Raw genomic sequence first — 23,537 nt, 5'->3', positions numbered from 1 at the left:
GATGTTAATTGCGGACATTTGTGTTTATCTGTTCTTAGATATATGTCTCAAATCAATAAACCATCAATTGAAAATTTTCAAAAGGCCTTGTGGTATTTAAAACATCATGGGGGTATTCCATCTCACCAGCCAAAATTCAATATTGAAACTCAGATTACATGATGACATAGTGTATCCCAAAACAATAGCTCTCAGAGCATTTTACGGCATGTACTTGATACCTAATATTACACACCACAACAATACAATTGCAGTTGGGGATCAAAAAATTGTCATCACTCCAGGGCAGTATAATCTGTCCACTCTAAATGCTCAATTACCCAGAGGTATAGTATTAAGTCAAAATTCTGTCACTCACAGAGTAGAGATTGTATCTGCTACAGAAACAGTGGATCTGGGTACTATAGGAGAGCTGTTAGGCTTTGAGAACAACACAAAACTTGAACCGGCCATCAAACACACTGCTATGAATATACCTAAATTCTTAGCCATAGAGACTCTGAATATTCACTGTAATGTGGCCGAGGGTATGATCACCAAATCAAATGGCATAGGCACTCACAAACAAACTGGCATCATTGCAACATTCAAACCTAATTCCGAATTCATGGAGCCCATCATCTACAATCCATCCCCAACATTATATTTTCCTGTGTGCCATAATAGAATAGATTACATTGAATTGATGGTCACTAATGAAAAAGAAGAATTAGTTGATTTTGCTGGAGCCACAACAACTGCTATCATAGAGATTAACATTTAAATAAAAATACATACAATGGAAAATATTGAGAGTTATGAGCTACAATCATTCCCCCCAAACAGGAGGACATTTGGAAATTTAAATCAACCCAACACAGAAATTGAGGTTGATCTTGATGTAGGGGATGGCTTTATACACCCCCACAGAGCAGATCTATACATCAAATTTGATGTTGTAAAGCTCGATGGAACAGATTATCCGGCAAATTCAAATATAAGATTGGTGGATAATTTTGTGCCGCATCTGTTCTCTGAAATTGAGATCAGAAAGCATGGCGTTGTTATAAACAGAGTGGATTATCCCGGCATTACCTCCACAGCTTTGGCCACACTAAAATTATCCAAAACCGAAGCTTCATACTACCAAATCGGTGGATTTGAGGCTGGTGATAAGATATTATCTAAAAATCATACAGTGCTGTTCCCCATGCGCCTGTTGCCAGGATTCTTCTCGGATTACAAAGATATTATGTGGAAGGGCGGGTTAAGAATCACATTTAGAAGAGCTGCCAATGATAATAATGCTTTGATGAGGTACAGCACATTAAACTCTACAGGGGAAGCTCTGCCCAATACCCTACCTGATGAAGGCAAATGCATTATTCAGACTATGGAGCTAAGAATCCCTGTTGTTGAATATGAGGCCAGTTATGCTCTTAAATACAAAGCTGATATAGTAAAAAATCCACAGATTCCTCTGCAATTTTACACATATCAATGCGTACAGAAGCCTGCATCTGGCACATATTATGAGTTTGATGCTACAAATTCATTCTCCAGCATACAATACGACATGCCTGATTTTGTGGTGGTTCTGTTTCAGACTGGAAGACACAACAATCAGGAAAAAAATTCAAGTAAATTTGATAGCTGCAACATCAAGAATATATATCTTAAAAATGGCAGAAATGAGGTATTTCCTAGAGAAAATTATAATTTAGACATGTCCAAGGATGATTTCCTCAAATTATATGAGGCATTTTCTTCCTTCAAGAGGGTCACTACTGGCAGTACTGATATGTATTACTCACCAGATGAATTCAAAACACAGAGACCCATGTTTGTAATCAACACTTCAAAAAGAAAACAAGTTGTGGTTAATAACAGGACAAACATTAAAATTATCTGTGAATTCCACGAGTCTTTACCAGATGACACCATATGTAGCGTCATTCTCATAGGTGAAAAATCATATGTTTATGATGTAAGAAATGAGAGAGTCACGGAGCAATTCTAGAGGTCCGATTCAAACACAGAAGCCCCTTGATTACAAAGCAATAATACCAACACTTTGCTGTCAGAGAGGCCCCAGACACTCTACCAGCTTTGAAACCTCAACTGTATTATCAGCTAGCAGTGAATATCTTATGTGTGGGCAGTTGTATATATTTCAATCTTTTATCAGGACTCGAACCCAAAGCCCCTGATTACAATGCAACAATATTAATACTTCTCAATATGGAATATGCCCACATTTTACTGGGTTCTGAGACCCTTATACAGACAAAATTGGATTTTGAACTGCCATAATATTTTCTAAGTCTTTGCCTAGGCTCATATTATCAGAATAGAATTGCTTTCAGCATGAAGGGGGTGCAGTTCATTGCCACTGTGTGAAAATATGTATTTTTATCTCAATAATCTTTGTTACACTTTTACATGTTGCAGACATGTTACACTTTTTCCCCTGTCGCACAGAAAGATTAATGGCCACTTCAGTGAATCGTACAGAAAAATCATTAATGCTCCCTTCTAGCGTGTAGATTTTATCTCTTGCGTGCCGGCAAGACATGCAAACAATTAATTATGTTTGCCCGCTTTTCCCCTATTGTATGGCTGAGCGGGTGGTTATAAAACATGAGAAAATAAGAAAACTGAGAAATTCAGTTTTTATACAATATATTGTTGTAAAACACTAATTACCAGGTTTTCAGATCTGGGAGTTGTATATCAACTAGGAATAATTATTCTCAAAATCTCACGTGTGGAGATATTATTTTGCAACATGTATTTCAATCTATCAGGACTCGAACCCAGAGCCCCTTGTTTATCAATTAAACTTAAACTGGAAGTAAATATGTGTGTATATGGGTGGTAGTGTGTATGTATGTGTGTATGTATGGGTGTGGGTAGCCTAGTTTTAAGTGTGGTCACAAGAGGGGCATATTTTTAACAAATTTATGGACAACAATCTCACAGAAGTGCCTTTTATAAGTATAGACAAATCAATCTGAGGGAGCTCTTCCTTTCTCATGGAATCCATGAGGGCTTTTTTACAAAAATCTTGGATTAGGCAGGGTTCCACACTAGAGCAAAAAGCTCATGTAGGCATGTTGAGATTGTTTTAAGTATAGCAAATCTGCATGAGAGCAGCTCTTCCTTTCGTGAGTTTATAGTACCACAAATACCACTACTTCATTCATCAATTTTTTACGCTTACAATAACCTCTAATTATTACTAAATCAATTTTTGTATTTTCCATCTAATATCTTATTCTATTTAGCTCTTGCCAGTAGGCACTTTATCTTCTTATGTATATATTTTTTTTGGCCTCCATCTCATCAGACTTATCATTCATTAATTTCCTCAATTATCTCATCCAACTCGTTTGTATTTCCACCCTTCTACATAAGAGTTGTAGCTTTCCTGGCGACGTCAATCGACGTTAGCTTCCATCGTATACATTGCTCTCGTCTTCAGGTAGGAGATGTTGTTGCTATGTATGTGCTCGAAACGTTGGAAGATAACGCCGATTTAATCTGGCTGGTACACCTGTTCAAACCCTTCTACATGCTAAATTGAAACAACAATCTTTCGCAATCATTAAACAGGATGGAATAAATAGCGTGGAGGCTTTTGTAATAATAATTTGAATTACTTCCCCATTAAAAACTGAGCATCCTCGATGGCGCAGTGGTAGCGTCGTTGCCTTGTAATCAAGGGATCCCGGGTTCCATGCCTGGCTCAGTCCCGATTAGCCTTACTGTGCATAAAGTGGACTTAAAACACCAAATCAATAAATCATTAAGAATTAATTTTAAAATTTTATAATGAATTTCGGGTAAAAGATTCAATATACTAACCTCCATTATTAATTCAATGCCTAGAGAATTATAAAAAAATTGGGGGGGGGGGTTGTATTTATATACACGAACGCTCGGGAGCCAATATAAGTTAACAACCTGCAAATCGGGTTTTCTCTACCGATTCAACAAATTCAATATCTCCAATGTTGTTTGTGTTGCACCTGATTCAAAATCGGTCATAATTTATTTCGGAAATTATTTTGGGGAGGATAAAGACAGTCGATAGGAGAGCTTGACTGCCCGGACGTTCGATTCCCGGAGGAGAGGGTGAGGAAAGTGGGCTCTCCCACTGCATGAGGTGCATCTACGTACAATGACTCTACTATATAACTACGTGGGAGCATCGCCTCTATAAATAAGCGAGACTGTGAATATGTAAAGAGCCACCACCACCCACCCACCAATATGCCTTCAAAACACATTGCATAATGCAGGTTGGTGGCTTTACCAATTTCTTTCAAATACAAGTAGTTAATTATAGTAACAAAACATCTTATTATATATAATTGGATTTTTCAAAATTACAATAAAATAACAAAGCAACCAATTTTGTTGAAATTCTATAAAGAATAAGTTAACATAGGCCAGAATCGGTAAACTTCCCGTTCGGACAAATGTCGCAGTTTAAGTAGTGGTCTAAACAGGCAAAAAAACTGCTTACTGACACGTAATCTGACTTAAATTTGGCATAAAGCAGTCTATTTTTTTAGTTTGAAAGACCTTGTGACATTTGTCGAGCCGGGATGAAGTTCTTCATAACTAAGGAGATAAAGAAGAAGGAAAATTTAATTCGTAACACTACTAACGGACTTATTACGCCATTCGCATGATGTAATTAATAAACACAATAATTCTAATTACATGATTATTAAAAAGCAAACATTTCTTTGTAAATAATAATGTAAAATGCCTGTTTTTGACCCATCCCTCCCCTGTTGTAGGTTTGTTATCCATGAAATATCAATCTGGAATTTTTTGTTTCACAGGTACCAGTCATAGAGTAATCTTTACGCTGTAAATATCAATTTTTTTAGCTCCCCGATCGGAGACATCTGGGCTCAAAATTTTGAAAAAGAGAATCAAGAAACGATCAAAGAGCTATAACAGTAATTCAGCCGAAATACTCTGATATTACATAACTTCCCTTACAAAAATATCCTAAACTTTGAATTTTGGTCAAAATCAATATGTTGAAAAAATACGCGAAACATATAATGTAGCTTGAAATGTGCTGAAAACAATGTTTTTTACCCAAGCTATCATTTTTCTTAGATGAGTTACCATAATTACCGCAACTGTCTACAAAGGCTAAAAATGCCGCAAACCATAAGTCAAACAGGGCCGTAAATTTTTAAACGAAGTCATGTATAGGAAAATACTACCCTTGCATAGGGGTTACAACAACAAAAATATAGGCTATATAAATAGAAAAAGTCGACCATTTTCTCAATTATTATCTTTTTGGACCACATTGTATTAAATGGCCATATTTTGCTTTAGACCTAATATTAATTAAAATATGCAAGTTCGATTAAATTAGTGCATATATTGTTTATCAGTGAAAGTTTTATAAAAATAGATCAAATACAATCACAGAGTTGGTTTTATGCAAGGATAATGTTGGAAAATTTTCTGCATGAAATCATTCACACTGAGAATCGAACCTGGGTTTACTACGTGGGAGTCTGATGTCATATTTTCTCTGCTTTTCTCATATATCAGTATTTACTCAGTTATATATTTTTTAACATTCACATTCAGAACATAAACATCCATGTCTTACTTAAAATTTCTCTTACACTCGAAACTAGGGCGACTTTTTTTTTCGCCTCATTTGAGCTGGAATGAGACTTGGGAGAGTGTAGAACTTGTAATACAGAAAACTAACTTTTATTTATAACTCTTTTATCTCTCTGTGTGTGTAAAACCATAGTATCTTTTTCACGATTAGGCCTTGTTCCATTTTCCCTCCTGCGTTCTTTGCTCTCTCTCCCTTGCACTTCAGATATAGAGCTTCCTTCATTTCTTGCCCTTCTCGTTCTCCCTCCACTTGCTCATTCTCTATTTCGCTTTCTTCCTTTTGCTTCTGTTTCTCATTCTCTCTTTCTATAGATTTCTCTGTATGCCTCTCTTTTTGTTTCTTTTCCTTCCTCTATCTCTTTATCGTTCTGTACTGTTTCTTTTCTTTGTTCCTTTTCTCACTCCACCGTGAGAAATGTTTATCTTCATTTCTCTCAATCCACCCCTCCCTCTGTTATTATAGTCTGTTTTGGTTGGTTTTCCTCTTCCTTTTCCTCTCTTTCAGTCTGTTTTGCCTAGTGTTGCCCACGAGACGAGACTTTGGCCTGTCTCGTCTCGTGGAGTCTCGTGGAAATGCTGTCTCGTCTCGAAAATATTCGTTTGTCTTATGACACATGGTCAATCTCGTCTCGTCTCGAATTTTTAAAAGCCTGTCCCGTCTCGTCCCGTGGGCAACACTAGTTTTGCCTCTTTATTCCCACTGGAGGCACATGGCACAGTGGTTCGGATCCCACTTTAAACTGTAGGTCCGCTCCCGATTAGCCTTTCTGTGCATAAAGTGGACTTTAAACCACAAATCAATCAATCAATCTTTATTTTCACTTTCATTCTCTATCCTTTGGTTTTTAAGCATCACGCTCCAGCCTCCTTTAGCCTCCCCCCGCCCCTAGGGGTGTCGTCCTCCACTGGTACCTATTTATTTGTGAATGGGTGAACCCCAGAGCCGCTTTATGAAGAGAGAAGGCCGCAAAAATCCGACCTCACAAAACACGCCCAGGAATCTAATCTTAGTTTCCAGCAGGCCAGTGAGACGCCCAGCCGACTGTACAAAGGGAAAACTTCGCTGTTATTGTCCTTTTATACTTTTTTTTTTTTTTTTTTTTTTTTTTTTGCAAATCAACTTTAATCTCTATTTTCTCATTCCAAAAAGAATAGTTTCTGAGAATTAGAGATTACAAGAAGGAATTCACCTTGGCTTTTCCGTCACTTTTGAGCCGAGGACTATTTAGGGGAGGGAGATCCAGAGGGCACTGGCATACGCAGAGGGGGTGCTAAAGGAGCTACAGCCCCCCTCGAAATTTTTAGAAAATAAAAAATTCAAGTGAAGGTAGTAATAAAGTTGAAAAAACTCAAAATGACCCCCAATAACCATTTTTGTGTTTGAATTACTTTTAAAACGAAGGTTTAAAGTGGTAATTTGAGCTCATACTAAATGAAAATAAAACACCAACACTGAAATTGATTTACGGCAATGTATTCTATGATTCAACCAAATATTTAATCTCCCTCTGTTCAGTAAAGGTTAGCTACATGACACGGAACCCGCATTCACATTCAGTTGTAGATATTGGTACAATTTCAATTGAATTCACATAATCCATGAGTGAGGTGAAAATGTGTCTTGGCTGACATGATTCCATAAAACACACGTTCTTAATAGTCTAAATGCCATGTGTGTGCATTTAATAGGACCATATGCAAAAATAAACCTGTCTTCAAAGCGGCCATTCATACTGTGCAATTAAGATTGAAAACAATGCTTTCAAACGTATGGTTTTCCTCGATCGGGGACCACCTCGACTTATTTTTATAAAACACAACAAAATACTACAGATCTCAACAAGCTCTCGAAGAAGATTAAATGACCAAGCGACTCAACATACGTCAGAAACGCCGCCCAGTTTTAGTGTTCGATACAAGAGTACTTGTGAATCACCAGAAGTCTGAAAAATACCGAATACATGGCATTTAAAAGAGACAGCCAGTGTCACTGTACACAGTCACCATAAATTGCATAACGATAATTTTTTGTATGTAGCTATGGTGTGGTAAACTTAATTGAATCCAAATGGAACACCATAAGTACGATATAGTTTACAAGTGGGTTGGAAATAATGATCCTCGGTTGAGATGTGTCACTCATAACTAGAAATTTGATGTTTCAAAACAAGACGGGGGGAAAATCCCTCCTATTGTCACTTCAAATGACACCCTGCATTAAAATTAATAGATATTCGCTACTTTCAAATGACAAAATTCTGATTTTCAGTTTCATCCTCTTCCAAATGAGCACAAAACGAGCTTTATATGTTTCGAAATTATCTGTTTTTAAAATAACCATAAATTCTATTTTTTTAAAAAAGTATTTATTTAAAAAAACAGGAAATCTGTGTGTGCTCTTCTAAAATGGAATTTTCAATGCCCCAACTTTACGTGCGTGTGTGTACACACACATACATACATACACAGACACACAGACACACATACATATATATATATATATAAATAATATGGAGGACGAATTTTGTACCTTACAGATGAAAAATGTTCCTGCGCTACTGTTTATGCACCATCCAAGTTCACAAGTTCAGCCCCCCAAAAGAAAATATATAGGAAAATATAATTATAATCTCTAATTCTTCGTACGCCAGTGCAAGAGGGTATCAAGTACTGAAATTAAATAATAAAAATATACGTTTTTAGTATTTGTTGTATAGTCGAAGGTTATTTATTTCTGCCGAACTTATTGGAAGGCAACGATTATATTGGGAACATACGGTTCTGAAGGCCAGTGTCAAAGACGATTTATGCACACTGGAACTAACCAACAAATTTACTTTTCGTCTACTGGATCCAACCTTCTTTTTTGTTATTCAATGAATATTCGATCATTGATCTATTTGACATTCATTTCCCATTTCATTTTTTTGCGATATTAACTACACCTAAGCTAGATAATGAATACGTATTATTATATCCCTGTTCTTACACCGTCTTTTTGCCTATTCAAGTAATAATAATAATACATTATTAATTAATTTACATATTTAATTAATGTCATTAATCTAATGTGAATACTTTAATTTCATCATTTATATTATTATTATTTCTGAGACTTGGTTCGGACTCCCCCCCCGAAATATATTTCTTGATACGTGCCTGCTTTTGACTAATCTTGATTGATTGATTGATTTGTTGTTTTAAGTCCACTTTATGCGGTTATGTACAGAATGGTATTTGAAAGGGAAGGGGAAGTCCTCCATCTGCTTGCTACTATTTGGTTATTGTGGGGAGACTATATATGTACAATTTATAATATATCGATGCTTCAAGAGTAGTTGCCGGAAATTTTGCAAATACCTCACTCTTTACGTGCATCTATCAATATCTCCAACTATTAGAGCACAGTCAATTATGATTGTGAACTGATAGCAAAACGTTTGTTTGTTAAACTTGTTTTAAGACCAATTTATGCACAGGAAGGCAAATCGGGACTGGACGTATAGTTTAAAGTGGGATCCGAGCCACTCAGTGGGGTAGCGCAGATCTTTGCCCCCCTCCCGAAAGTAAAATATCGAGGGGCCCCCCTAGTGTCAAAAAAAATTATGATGCCAGAGTGGGACGGAGGTACAATAGTTAGATAGTTATCTGTCCTCCCCCCTTCGTTGTACAAGAAATTAACTTTTGCCTCAAATAGTATGCCTTCCCATTTTTTTGTTATCGACTTATATAACTGTAGTACCTTCTTGAAACTAAATCAGGATGGCCTGAATCTCTGAAAAATAACTGGAAGAAGAATCTGGAAATATTTTCTCTACTTCAACGCAGGGACACAGCCAGGAATCACTTTTGGAGGAGGAAGAAGCTTCCCGCTTCCAAATATTTTGTTCCTGATGTTTTGTATTTTTGCTTGAAATATTTTTTTTAATGAAGTTACATATATTACACAGATATTAAAAAATACTGTTTTGGTGGAATTGTAAAAAGATAGTAAACACTCCTCTTTTGGACTTTGAGGTGAATGTGCCTTCAGCCCCTAAGCCATCCCCTGGTTTCTCCAGGCCAAGATTCAACGTAAGAGTCGCTCATATTAACCTTCTAATACTGAGTGAGTAATATACTCAAGCAACAAACCTATCCTTCAGTAAAGGGGGTTGAACCGGATATCTAGATTGTCGGTAGTAACCTATCACAAGGTAAATTTCAATCTGCTACGAAGAAATAACTGCGGACTCTAGTCTTGAGTGATAGATAATAAAGCTGCGAAGGAACTCTATTCACTGAAAATTTGTCACTCCATGAAATGCAGCTTGGAAGGACTGAACCCCCCCCAAATAAAATAAGGTTGCCACAGGTTAGTACACCTCAACATCATTATTCATAATTTTAATGCTGCCATTCTTTTTTCGATAGACCAGTGATCATACTTTCTTAAATACTTTTTCATGAAACAAGAACCTTTTTATTAATAGACCATCAGTGCTCGAATTTGCATAATCATTCTCCTTCACCTACTGCATTATCTTCAAGTTGTTCCACACAAGGATCCTTCCTTCTAATTTGCAGCGAGGAGTTTTCCCTTCGAACACTGCAGATCAAAAAATCGTAACACATTGGAAAATAAGAACTAGTTAGAGAGAAATGTCCACAAAATGCCAAATTGTAAGAAAAATGAACTTACAAAATGACACAAAATAATCGTCACATTTAACTCATACGTTGTATACCCTGCGTGGCAGAGGATGGGATAATGGTATTTACAGCAAAGGGATAATTTACTATGGGTCCCATCTTTAACCTGTAACAAGTGTGGACAATATGGGAAATTCATTTCAGCTCTTATGTCAATATGAAAAGAATTGGGACCCCCCTTGAAAATATTAGGTGGGCAGTTACATTTTAAATATCACGTGTAAAACTAAAAGGTCATGAATTAACAATTTTGATGCTTATTGTAAAATAAGAATCTACTGATTAAGGAACTGAATATTTCTACTGGATTCATAACTGTAGACAATTGACACGCTGCACTACGTTTACGACAATCTGCGTAGGTACAAAGGTATGAGATGAGGGATATTTTCCTATCGATGGACATCTGCGAGCAAGTACGTTAATTCTGCATTTCGGAAGGGGACCCATATGATAAGTTACTGGTGCCCCTCTGGCTGAGATAATACGTCACTGCTTGTTATCGCAGACGTCGTATATGATTTTACTGGGAACCAAATTTCTGTTTCGTAAATCGATTTTTTTATAAGCGACACTATATGTGTAATTTCTGCGATTATATAAAAAATTCAAGAGCGCATTGTGGGGCTCCTACACCTCGCCCCCCCCCCCGCATTGCGGGGATTGCGGGGGCAGCTGTTATGCCACTGGAGCCACTACGCCTCCACCGAGTATTGAATCAGGGGTCCCTTGATTACAAGGCGACGACGTCACCACTACGCCATCGGAGAGGCCCTGATAACACAAAGTGTGTAGCTTCTTGTACGAGAACAGAAACAACAGAATCCTGATTCCAAAGCTGAGAATTTATATTTTAGGTAATTTACTACATAATCTATGTTAGTTGGCCATTTTACTGTAACGAAATGAATGTACCGACGGAAACAAAAAGAAACATGCAGCTTCACAGTGCATAGGCTGGTGATCTCAAAGGACGATGTGTAAGCTTTTTTTCAACTAAGGAAAGGAAAACAGTTATTCTTCAGGGTTTCGGCACATCTGTCAATGGCCAGTGGGAACGACCATTCCATTATCCCCCTCCATCTGCCAGATCGTAAAAGCACCGAGGTTGGGTTGCTGAAACTGGGTAACGATGGTAAGAATATGGGATATTTGTGGCTGGGAAAAAGGAGAATTTCTTGAAAGCGACGTCAGCGCCTCCCTCGTGTTCCCTTGGTACTGTTGTTAGAACGGAACTAACGACACCCGCGAAATTTGGATTTCTTTCAACATCCAGCCGAGGCTTAAGGATGTTTTACAACTTTTAAAAGATTATTTTATTTAATTAGAATAATACGTTGCTCTGTTGTATACTGACCATTAACTATAATACACTCTTCACATAAAGTTTGTAATATAGGCGTACTAGTAACGTCGTCGCCTTGTAATTAAGGGGTCACGTGTTCGATACCCGGTGGAGGCACATTGCACAGTAGTTCGGATCCTATTTTAAAATGTATGTCCAGTCCCAATTAGCCTATTTGTGCATAAAAGTGGACTTAAAACAACAAATAAACAACAACAACAATCAATAAAATTTGGAATATGGTTATGTTAGGCAATAGATTATATGGACGGTGGCATATGTCGGTGAAAACACAAGAACGTCCAGCAGACAGACAGATACCATGTGTTGTTGCATTCCAAGGCACCTATCACTTAATGCCTAATATAACAATATTCCAAACTTTTTCTGAGGCTTGTATATAATATTATATATTTATATTAAAATATTAAATTAACTACCATGAAAAATCCCCAAGTTGGATGTTTGGATGCGAAATATTAACCTGCGACCTCGGCCAACTCTAGTAAAAGTTATGAAACTATATTTAGCAATGTACTGTGCATATGACAGTATTACCCTTAACTGTAATGCATATGTTAACCTGTTCTAAACAGTGCTTGTGTACGTGTGAGTTGGGTGTCTTTATTGTATGGAACTCCGTGATGAACTGTTTATCACAGGCGCTATGAATTCCATCCTGCGCATGAGTATGCTTTGTGAGTGCTCTTTCATCAATTTCATTATCATCACTCATCCTCATCTTCACGATTAGCCAAATGTGGAAGAGAAATAGACCAAATCAATCAGTCTTTCTATCTATTGACGTCCAATGTATTTTGTAGTATTTCTTCAATTAATGATTTTCATTTCACTGTCGTTATTTAGACGACCAGATATGAAGTTTATGTAGATTGCTTAAGGTAAAAATATGTTCAATCAGAATTTAAATAGACTTTATTAGAAATTAACGAACAACCATGTGCTGACAGAAATCCAAAAGCCGCCGCTCGAGATGGTAGAATTTCAGATTCCTTTCGCAACGGAAAAATGCTGATTTTTCAAATGATGTGGTTCCAGCAGGTCCCTATGGAACTAAAGAGGTGAGATTCCATTTCAAGAAGTGGCTGGCTGGGTCGCCATCAGGACCCGTGCGATATGCAGTCGCGGTGAATAGAGCGAGAGGCAAAAGGGCATCGGAGGAGAGAGATGCGAGAGAAGTTAAAATGAATTAGATGAGTTGGGGAAACCGAGGGATGCAAGAGGAGAGAATGCGAAAAATACGAAGCGAGACAAGACAAGAGATGAGAAGAAAGACGAGACGAAGTACCAATAGAAACGAGAAAGCGATCAAGACGATAGGTGAAATTAGACGAAATGCGAGATGAGATTGAAAGGCAGGATTTCAACTTTTAATGGGGAGAGGAAATATTTATTATTTTTGACACACAGATCTCTTACAGAAAATTATTAAAATGAGGGATACATACGTAGGTCGCTTATGTAAAAACATGTCTTTCCTGAAATACCACCTTCTAGAAATGTAACAGTTCCTGTAGATTAAAAAAACAAAATCCTTTTAGTTCTTCCAACCCCACATTTACACTTCCCATGGAAACAAATACGCACGCTCCCAACTCAACTAGAAGTAATTTAAAAACGTACAACACATATGGTTTCATTGAGAATATCTTGCAGCTTGTAAAACTTTCTGCGTTATCTTTTGTTGAGTTTCTGCTCTTTACAAAGGTTAAGCTACCTTCCATTTCAATACAAATTGTATTAAATAAGTATCTTGCATCTTGCTTTTATTACATGCATTTGTATCTTTGTTATACGTCGTCACTTCTCTGCAACTTTTGTCTAATCGGAACGATGAGGTTGTGTTAAGAGTTTATGAAATTGATGAAGAGGCAATCACAAAGAATACCCATCCCCATGCCGGGATTTGAACACGGAAACTTCGATGTTGACTTTCATGCTAGACAGATCTATGGCTCAAAAATTTCCTTTCTAACAATTTTTTTCATCCTAAACTCAGTAAAACGTAGAATATGGGCAAGGTCTTTATAGTGTTTTCATTTTTGATTTTTTTCTAAGTGTTTTCCAAGTAATTTTCTAGGATCTTGTGTCGAAAATCGGGACGTCTATCGATTGAAGAGGTTCAGGTTCCTGCTTTTTTCTCGCAGACAAGTAGAAGTAAGAGAATCTGGAAGATTTACAGCACATTTTACGTTCTTGGTCTTTATGATTAATTTTGTTTGCATTTTAATAGTTTAACTCTACCGTTCTAATTTATTCTCTTACCCTACTTACTTTTTCTACATGGAATTCCTCAGTATCCGTTCCATCAAAAGTTTCTGTTATAGCTATCTTCTTTTCTGTTTCTATTTGTGTAGTCCAGAAACTTTAGGGTGAAATATAGGGGTACCTAAACATAAATAGCATAAAGTCAGTTTCTGTGAAGTGGAAAGTCCGTACATGTTACGAGAAGTGCTTTCTGAAAGTTCCCAGAATTTTCCCCGCTTGCTTCTCTAGATATCGTGCAAGAAAGGGTGAGGTGGGCGTGGGGAAGGGACAAATGTAATTTCGGTGGCGACAACATGAATCGACCACTCAACGTGCTCAACCACTAAGGCGCATCCATACACACACAGACATACACATTTATTTATTTTTTGATTTGATTTATTTTATTTTACTTCGCGTTTTGTGCCTCTTGGTGATGAAATGGATGAATGGGCATTCACAATCAACCATGCCCGAGCGGGATTCGAACCCAGGACCCTTGGCGTCGCAGCGCCATGTGCTAACCACTCAGCCACCGGGTCCGGCAGCCATACACATATGTAGAGAATCTTGGGCAAAGAAGGGTGGAGATTACAGATGTCAATTAAGTGTACGTACAAAATCTCCTATTCTTATTAACTCTTAAGCTGTTTCTAGCATCCTCCCCATTTGAATTATCTCTTGCTGGCTTGTGTATGTTTCTATTTTTCCTGCATTCTTCTCATTCTCCACCAATAATAATATCCTTTTCCTTCTTCCTTATTGTTTCTCTATTTGATATTTGTATTTTGATCATTTGGGTACGGCATCTTCAAATAAATATGTTATATTGCCTGTCCTTTTTTGTACTGTAATCTATATTTTATTATTATTGTAGGAATGTTTTTTGCAATCCGTTTAAATTCACTCATTATTTTTATATGTTAATGTTGGGCGCCAAGACCATGACAATAACACTATATAGATATGTAAACGACAGAATTGTAGCTTTCAATGTAACCCCACTACAAGTGATAAATTAATAATAATAAATAGATAATTATAGGTGGGGTGTAAGGGGTGTAACCAAAGGTCAACCTCACTTCCACGCAGTACAGCCTGGTAGCTGCAATCTTGCAGCCACGCTCTGACGCCTAGACTCGTAGCCAGTGTTGTGTCGTCCATATGTGTTTATGAATGTCCCTTCATCCACTGCATCTTATCACCATTCATCTGCATCGTCGCGATTAGAGAGGCTGAAATACGACGTTAAATAAACCAATCAACCAAAATACGATTGTGGTTACTTATAGAAATACCTCAACGATGAAGAACATAAAAGTAACACAATTGAGTGATTGGGTTTATTTTAGTTCGCTTTTCTGCCACTTTTGGCTAATCGCAAAGATGAGCATGAGTGAGGATATGGTGAAATTATGAAGGCACATTCACAAATAACACTCGTGCCCGAAAATCAAACCCGAGACCCTTGGCATTGTAGCATGGTGTGATAACCACTCCACCAGGGAGGTCGGCAAAAATAACACCAAGTTCTACGTTCAATTCCCTAGGTGGCCAATGGAAAATAGAGGCAGTTCAGTTCTTTATTGTTCTGAATTGAAAGTAACTCGTAGATAAAGAAGGTTAGTCAATTGAACTTTCCTATCCTGTCAATATCACACAAGGAGGCTTTTCTTTCTGTTCCTTCAGACGAAATCCTACAAATCTAACAAAATATTCTTCGCGAGAGATATTGAGACTCTTCCAGCGGGGTGATTTGTACCCTCGCAGGTCAGGGATTCCAAAATCAAGCATTAATTAAGCAGAAAAGAGAGGAACGATCTCTCCACGCTCCATAAAGTAAGTCTCTGTTTCCATGGTCCATTTATTTTTCGCCAACCTTGCCAAGCGTCTTGACGCTACGTACACTCGCCTCTTTACCCTTTATCACAAGAGGTTCTGATCGAGTACCTGCCAAGTGGGCTGAAGGAACTTGTTCCTTCTGCTCCTGAGTAGAGGGTAAATATGTCGGTACCACACATCCGTATTTTATGATCTTGTTTACGTAATATGTTTGTTTTGAACGTAGTGGACTCTGCTCAGTTTATGCAACGAAGTGAGGGCTGGATTCACACACTTATTAAATCTTTGCCTGTTTCAATTGTTGTTATAAGTCCACTTTATGCACAGATAGACTAATAGGGACTGAACCTGCAGCATAAAGTAGGATCCCTTGATTACTAGGCCACGACGAAACCACTACACCATCAGGGAAGCAAGCCATTTTTTAAATGTGATCTGGAACACTAACGTGTGCACCCAGTAGACTTTGATTTGATATCATTGTTGTTAGCTAGTGTCGCTTTTCTGCCACTTTTGGCTAATCGCGAGGACGAGAATGGGTGTTGACACGATGAACTTGATGAAGGGACAATCACAAAGTACACCCATGGCCAGGCCGGAATTCGAACTCGGGACCCCTTGCGTCGTAGCAAGCAATCACGGAATTCGTCACTAGGAATTGAAACACGTAGCTGTAACCATATATTTTGCGTTAATTTTTTCCATTTGACTACTTTTCCATGAAAATGTAAAAAGATTTGATCTTAGCTTACCGAGGCGATATAGTTGAGGTTAATGGGAAGTGTAAGTGTATTTACCTTGGAAGTTGCTGCTAATGTAATTTAATGTTCCATATAAACGAAATTTTGTGGATTTTTTTCTAATCGTTCAGTTTCACAATATTAATTTTTCAAAAGATATTAATTTATCAAAATTTTAAGTTGCTTATTTCAATCAACTCTACGTTTTCTGTTGTTCTTCATAAAATTTAAGGTATTTTGGGTTACATACGTCCTCCTCCGTAACCGTGCGGTCTAAGGCGCTGTGCTTTGGACTCTGACTGCGGGACGGCATGGGTTCGAGTCCGCCTGGGTTCACTCTCTGGGTTTTAGGCCTGTGTATAGGGCCGGTAGCAACCCGTGAGGAAATTCGGGAGCTACGAGCGAGTAGCTTAACCCGGTCTCGGAAGTTTCTACAACAGCTGAGGGTTCGACGTGCTGACCACACGTTACCCCATTACCGTTTGAAGATCTCCACACCTCTAGGTAGGATTGTGGGAGGGAGACTGGCAGTCGGGAGATAGGCCAAGGCCCTTACGGGCTATATTCCAACTTATGCCTCACATTTGAGGAGGAAAGTATTTTGCATGTGTCCATAATACTGATATGAGTTATGAGTGGAAAAATATAACCATACAATCACAATCAGCCAGAATAACTGACATGGCTGGACCGTCCAAGATGGGATTGCATACGATGGGAAAGAGGGATATGAGACATAGGAGAAAGAAATAACAGCGAGAACAATACTGAAAAGACACAGTAATTGCAGTAGCACCAACATTATTACTGCGAACTTAATAAGTAATACAATATTGCAACTCCCATGAGGTCCTATTAAACCAACTACGCTTTATTCATGAGCCAACTTGATGCATCGCAGCAATAATAGTAATGTCTAACTAAAGTTAATGTAAAACTATTTACTTTGATTAAAACTTGCCTATCTCTCTAACATTTTCTCGTTACTCTAAGGTGTAACCAGAGTGAAAATTGACGGAGGATGCTCAAAGTCTCCCTGGCAAAGGTTAATTTAGTTGATTTGTGTTCCTCTCATTGGTGTTTTTGGTTATCTTCATAATTAAAACAATATATTCACATGAGTAACACAAATTTTGTGCTGAATTATCAAAGTTTCCATTACAATCCGTTCATGATACAAGTAACTTTCCTTGTCACAACATCAGCGCAAAAATGACAATTCTCAATTACCACATTAAAAAGAGGAGAGGGTTTGATTCGACCCATATGTCCCCGACCAAGACAACCTGTGGTTATCAGCAATTGTTGAATTGAAAATTGTTATTTCGTAATGATGTCCCTAAGCTATAACTGCATTGCAAATATGCTTGTTTTTTTTGAAGACATATAAATGTGTAACCCTAAATAACTCTCTCTTAGTCATACCAACACTATATGTTTGTATACAGAGAGGACGTTGATAAACAGTTTCAGTCGGTTCGTACAATAAACCTAAAACACGTTGTCATTAATATAAATATTGGTCCAATGAAAACAATCAACTTCGTAGTAGAATAAGAAAAAAATATAGTTTTCTAGATTGATTTCTTCTTAAACATTCCCAAATAATGGCAGCATCATTTCCCGAAATTTGAAGAAATTCAAAATTTTCAAATGAAAACAGTAAGGAACTTGGAAAAAGCCAGTGATATATGCAAATCCTCCTTACCATTTCTGCCTTTGAATGACTTTTAAAACGAAGGTTAAGAAAGGTAATTACGAAATGTGTTTTTCTGCAACCCCCCAGAACGCAGCTATGCAACATCCACTTTTACAATTCCAGCTCCCTCCGAAAAAAAATCCTGCGTACGCTAGTGTTAACAAACTTTTCTTAAAGTCAAATCCCTGGTAAATTGAGAAACACTCTTAATACTACAAGATTAGGGGTCGCGGGTTCGAATCCAGGCCTGGCATGGATGTTCTTTGTGAATGTCCCTTCATCAATTTCACCATATCATCACTCGTCCTCTTCGTCGCCGTTAGCCAAAAAATGGCAGAAAAACGACGCTAATTAACAGAAATCAAATTAAATCACATCAGATATGGTGTCCATTAATATTCACCCTTTGCCGTTATTTTTGAGGCAGTGTTTGATAATGTGTTGTTTCTTCCTCAGGTGCTGCCCAGGTTAGAGGAGACCTCCGAGAACACAAGCTCATGCAGCATCTCATGGGGAACTACGACAAATCCGTCCGACCTTCACTGAACGCCACGCAGCCTCTCAACGTTACTTTCGGCCTCGCTTTGACGCAGATTATAGACGTGGTAAGTACTGCTTGCTTCTGTTTCTTGACGAGATCCTAAACTGTTAGCATTGAATGAGAATCGTGTGGCGTGAAGTGATTCAAATAGAGGATTAACGGCGTCTGGTTTGTAAGCTGTCCCATTGTAAGCTGTCTCTCGTTAATTCAATAGTTAGGACATCTCTTGATTTTTGTATATGCTAATTGTCAGTCCTCCTTTCCCACGTGTGTGATTATACATATACAGGGTGTTTCTAAAGGTCGTTTACAACGCTTGGGAGGTGATTCCTCACACGAAAACAAGCAAAAAGTCTAAGTTCCATTTTTACGACTGAGGCTTCGTTTCCGAGATAGGAGCCTCGCAAAAGGTGACAAAGTGAACGTCACACCTGACTGGGACGAATACTATAACAGATAGAGAGGCGGTTCCAAGGGAATCATAAAGGAATCGTATGTACTCAGTCCGGAAGTCACTATGAAAAGTTCACTGCACGCATGCGCAATGGAGTCCTCAAAGGAATTGGGGATTTCCAGCAAGAACAATACATGGAAAGGGTATGTAACGCAGCAAGAAAGACCGTGACAATGAGAAATGCGTTAAAGACAACACATCCCGACCTCAAACATCAAAACATGAGCACGGAACACAAAATCCGAAAAGTTGAGCACGGTTGCATACCCCAGTTACACGCGAGGAATGAACGAATCATGTCATGTGACATACGAGAGACACATTTCTCCACCAGGAGGAGGGAAAGAAAAACACAATATCAGATGATTGCGACAACGTGTATTTTTACACGCGACAACTACGTAATATCCCCCCACACACACACAACAAACAACAAATGCTCGAAGGGTTGGTTCTCTCCGGCAGTCGTTCCAGTCGTGTTGCAGGTGCTGGGATATGATCAGCAGTTGTGTTCGTACGGTGATACGGCCAATTTGTGCAGTGGGCCAGTGTTAAACAAAAACAATACTTTGCAGTTCCAGCTCCCTATTACACAGATGGCTGCGTATACGACCCAGCAGCTAGCAGACATGCATCTCATGTATGGGGAGGCACGTGGTAATAGCCGTGAGGAAAGGCGTCTTATGGAGAACGCTTTCCACATAGACGTTTACCGTCTCACACCTTCTTTCAGGTAGTGGACAGTCGACTGCGTGAAACAGGGTCAGTGTTACCACCGCGGCAAGAAGTTGGAAGACCCCGAAGTGTACGCACACATCAGTTTGCAGAAGATGTGTTAACAGCGGTCGCAGAACATCCTGGCACCAGTACGCGAGTGCTCGCTCGGGCACGAAACACGTCTCATGTGAATTTGTGGCGAGTGTTGTCAGAGGAAGGAATGCACCCTTTTAAACTGCAGAAAGTACAAGAACGGTTACCTCGTGACTTTCGCCCTCGTATGGAGTTTTGCCAATGGTTGTTGCATCAGCTGGACACAAACCCTCACTTCGGGGCAAACGTATTGTGGACAGATGAAGCCATTTTCACCAGGATGGATGTCTTCAATAGTAGAAACAGTCATGTATGGGACTTTGACAACCCACATGCACTTTTTGTGGCCCATCACCAGCACAGATTTTCAGTGAATGTGTGGTGCGGGATAGTACATGATCATTTAATTGGACCATACATTCTCCCTGTTCGCCTGAATGGTCGCACGTATCATGCATTTCTTAGTGAGGTTCTGCCTGAACTGTTGGAGACCGTACCTTTGGCAAGAAATGTGGTACCAACACGATGGTGCACCAGCTCATTTCGATTGTAATGTACGACATTTCCTGCATGACGTGTTTCGCAATACGTTCATTGGTAGGGATGAGCCTGTGCCTTGGCCACCGAGGTCGCCAGATCTCAACCCTCTCGATTTTTTCTTCTGGGGAGAAATGAAAACCCTCGTATACGACACACCTGTCACATCAGCTGAGGACCTCGTTGCTCGCATCAACGTCGCCGCCGCGACGGTAGCAGATACACCTGGCTTGTTTGCTCGTACTCGACAATCCTTGATTCGTCGCTGTCATCTCTGCGTAGAAGTAAACGGCAGACATTTTGAAAACCGTCTGTGATTATTATCCTCGGCAATCTCAGTGAGAACACTCTTGGTATTGCTCCCCACCCCCTTTGTGTGGTGAAAGTGACATCTTCAGTTGGTGTACAGTGACAGGACTGTCTGTGCGTAAGATATTGTAGCATTTGTTGTTTGTTGTGTGTGGGGGATATTACGTAGTTGTCGCGTGTAAAAATACACGTTGTCGCAATCATCTGATATTGTGTTTTTCTTTCCCTCCTCCTGGTGGAGTAGTGTGTCTCTCGTATGCCACATGACATGATTCGTTCATTCCTCGCGTGTAACTGGGGTATGCAACCGTGCTCAACTTTTCGGATTTTGTGTTCCGTGCTCATGTTTTGATGTTTGAGGTCGGGATGTGTTGTCTTTAACGCATTTCTCATTGTCACGGTCTTTCTTGCTGCGTTACATACCCTTTCCATGTATTGTTCTTGCTGGAAATCCCCAATTCCTTTGAGGACTCCATTGCGCATGCGTGCAGTGAACTTTTCATAGTGACTTCCGGACTGAGTACATACGATTCATTTATGATTCCCTTGGAACCGCCTCTCTATCTGTTATAGTATTCGTCCCAGTCAGGTGTGACGTTCACTTTGTCACCTTTTGCGAGGCTCCTATCTCGGAAACGAAGCCTCAGTCGTAAAAATGGAACTTAGAATTTTTGCTTGTTTTCGTGTGAGGAATCACCTCCCAAGCGTTGTAAACGACCTTTAGAAACACCCTGTATAGGGTGCGGCAATGAATCGAGCGATAGTGCAACATCGGATATAGATAGTTGTCGCGTCAGAGGTAACACGTGACTATCACCATCTTGCAGCCCCTTCTTTACCATTTAGTTATGATCGAGTCGTGGAACGGGGCACACCACGCATTATTTCTATTACAAGAACAATGATGGTTACGTGTCCGCGGAGCCTGCATTTTGGAAACAGGGGTATCTGAAAGCAAAAGTCATCGAACCACCAACCCCACCTCCACGCACCCGCAATGAACCTAAATATCTGATCCAGGAAGAGGTTAATCAAATTCCTGTAGCCATGCTGGGCAATGTCGTGTAACCTACCCAAATGACTGAGCGAGTGTGTGGAACGAAATGGAGGTCATGTTAGTAGTGCTAATTTAAAATAAATCAAATGTAAGATTGTCTTTTGGTATTTCTGCTTCAATGTAAAAAATCGTTCATTTTGTCTTTATTATGTATTGTGTAGTCTTAAATGTGAAATATATAAAATCGCCCGATTCATTGCCGCATCCTGTATAATGTACGAGTTTATACCTCAAAAGGTTCTTCCACTCACCGACAGGAGCGCTGGACACAGCACGTACTTTCTTCTGTGCCAGTCAGAGCTTTCCGTTCCTTTCGGTGGGGAGTTTGAACACGGATCGCACTCATCGCAACCAACTTGAAGACACTTCGTGTTTTGACGTCATCGTCATTGTAGTATGCCTTCGTTGTTAGGTTAGACTTGTTAGGTTTAGCTGTCTTAGGAAAATTAATAACTTTTGGCAAATCCCCTAAATACTGTATTGTACTTGGGAGCGATGAGTGAGACCCGTTTGAACATCTGGTTGCCGCATTCACAGCGAAGGGGAGGGGAAGGTAACCGACATGTAAGTAGCAGGTATTACAGATGGAGAGCGAAAAATAATTTGCCATTTAAGGGGTTGAATAACTCATTGATATTATTTTCTTGGCTTCTCCAAAGACTCCTGCAACAGCAGAGCCAGTCATCATTAAAGTTACAGACTCGTATTCGGAAAATCGTTATGTCCACTCAAGCTTCTTCCATTTCCGTGCTCCTTTTCCTTCAATTGTTCTCCATCGTCATCGTCATGATAAGCCAACTGGTTCAAATAAGCGACTTAAATAAATCAGTCCAAAACAAGTCCTTACAGAAATAATATTGTTTTTTGTTCTACAACCAAAGTTTATCAAGCACCCTAAATTTATCATTCTCAAACTTATGGATTTCTAGATTCAAACTGTAGAAATGATAACAAACGCTGGGGCCTCCATGGCACAGCGCGCTACGACGCCAGGGGTCCCTGGTTCGAATCCCGGCCTGTACATGGGTGTTCTTTGTGAGTTGAAGACTAAAATTGGTAAACGCTGTAAGTGCCACAATAATTCAGACACCGTTTTCCACGTTAAACTGTGAATTATGCCATGCTTTATAATGTGGTAAACGTGAAATGTAGCTGGTAGCCCTCTAAGTAGTTCAAAGGGCGTGTAAATAGGTCACTAGTGTGCACGTTCTTACGGGCTGATGTGCGGAACGATGCGATTTTCCAACACTTTCGCTTTTGTCACTTACAACGTTTACCACTTTTAGTCCTCAGTTTCACTTCATCAATTTCATCATATCATCACTCATCCTCAACTTCGCGATTAGCCAAAAGTAACAGAAATGCGAAGTAAAATAAACCAAATCAATCAATAGATCCACCGCATACTTGCACCAGCCTATTAAGGCTAACAGAGTAACGCACTGATACAGCTATTTTGTACATGTGAAGCATTTTGAAGGAATATATTTTTATTTTATTCATTATTTCAGTTTGTATGCTTGATTATAAGTACGCATGTGCTAAAATCACACTGTGTAATCAAGCTATATTTCATTTTTTATTTTCTGGTTTT

General features: G+C 39.0%; 1 protein-coding gene across 1 annotated transcript in view; it reads left to right on the top strand.

Annotated features, from left to right (window-relative positions):
* Positions 1 to 23,537, top strand: part of LOC145998742 (neuronal acetylcholine receptor subunit alpha-10-like) — a 424,671-nt gene that overhangs the window by 226,013 nt on the left and 175,121 nt on the right. Inside the window, exon 3 of the mRNA XM_083135289.1 lies at positions 18,692 to 18,840. Within this exon, the coding sequence (XP_082991415.1) occupies positions 18,692 to 18,840 (149 nt within the window). The remainder of the gene's footprint in view (positions 1 to 18,691; positions 18,841 to 23,537) is intronic.

This window comes from Lepisma saccharinum, chromosome 14 (genome assembly GCF_977018435.1).
Source record: "Lepisma saccharinum chromosome 14, izLepSacc3.1, whole genome shotgun sequence".
In the NCBI taxonomy this organism is placed as follows: domain Eukaryota; kingdom Metazoa; phylum Arthropoda; class Insecta; order Zygentoma; family Lepismatidae; genus Lepisma; species Lepisma saccharinum.
Note: the sequence above shows the minus strand (reverse complement) of the source record. Positions and strands in the feature narration are given on the sequence as shown.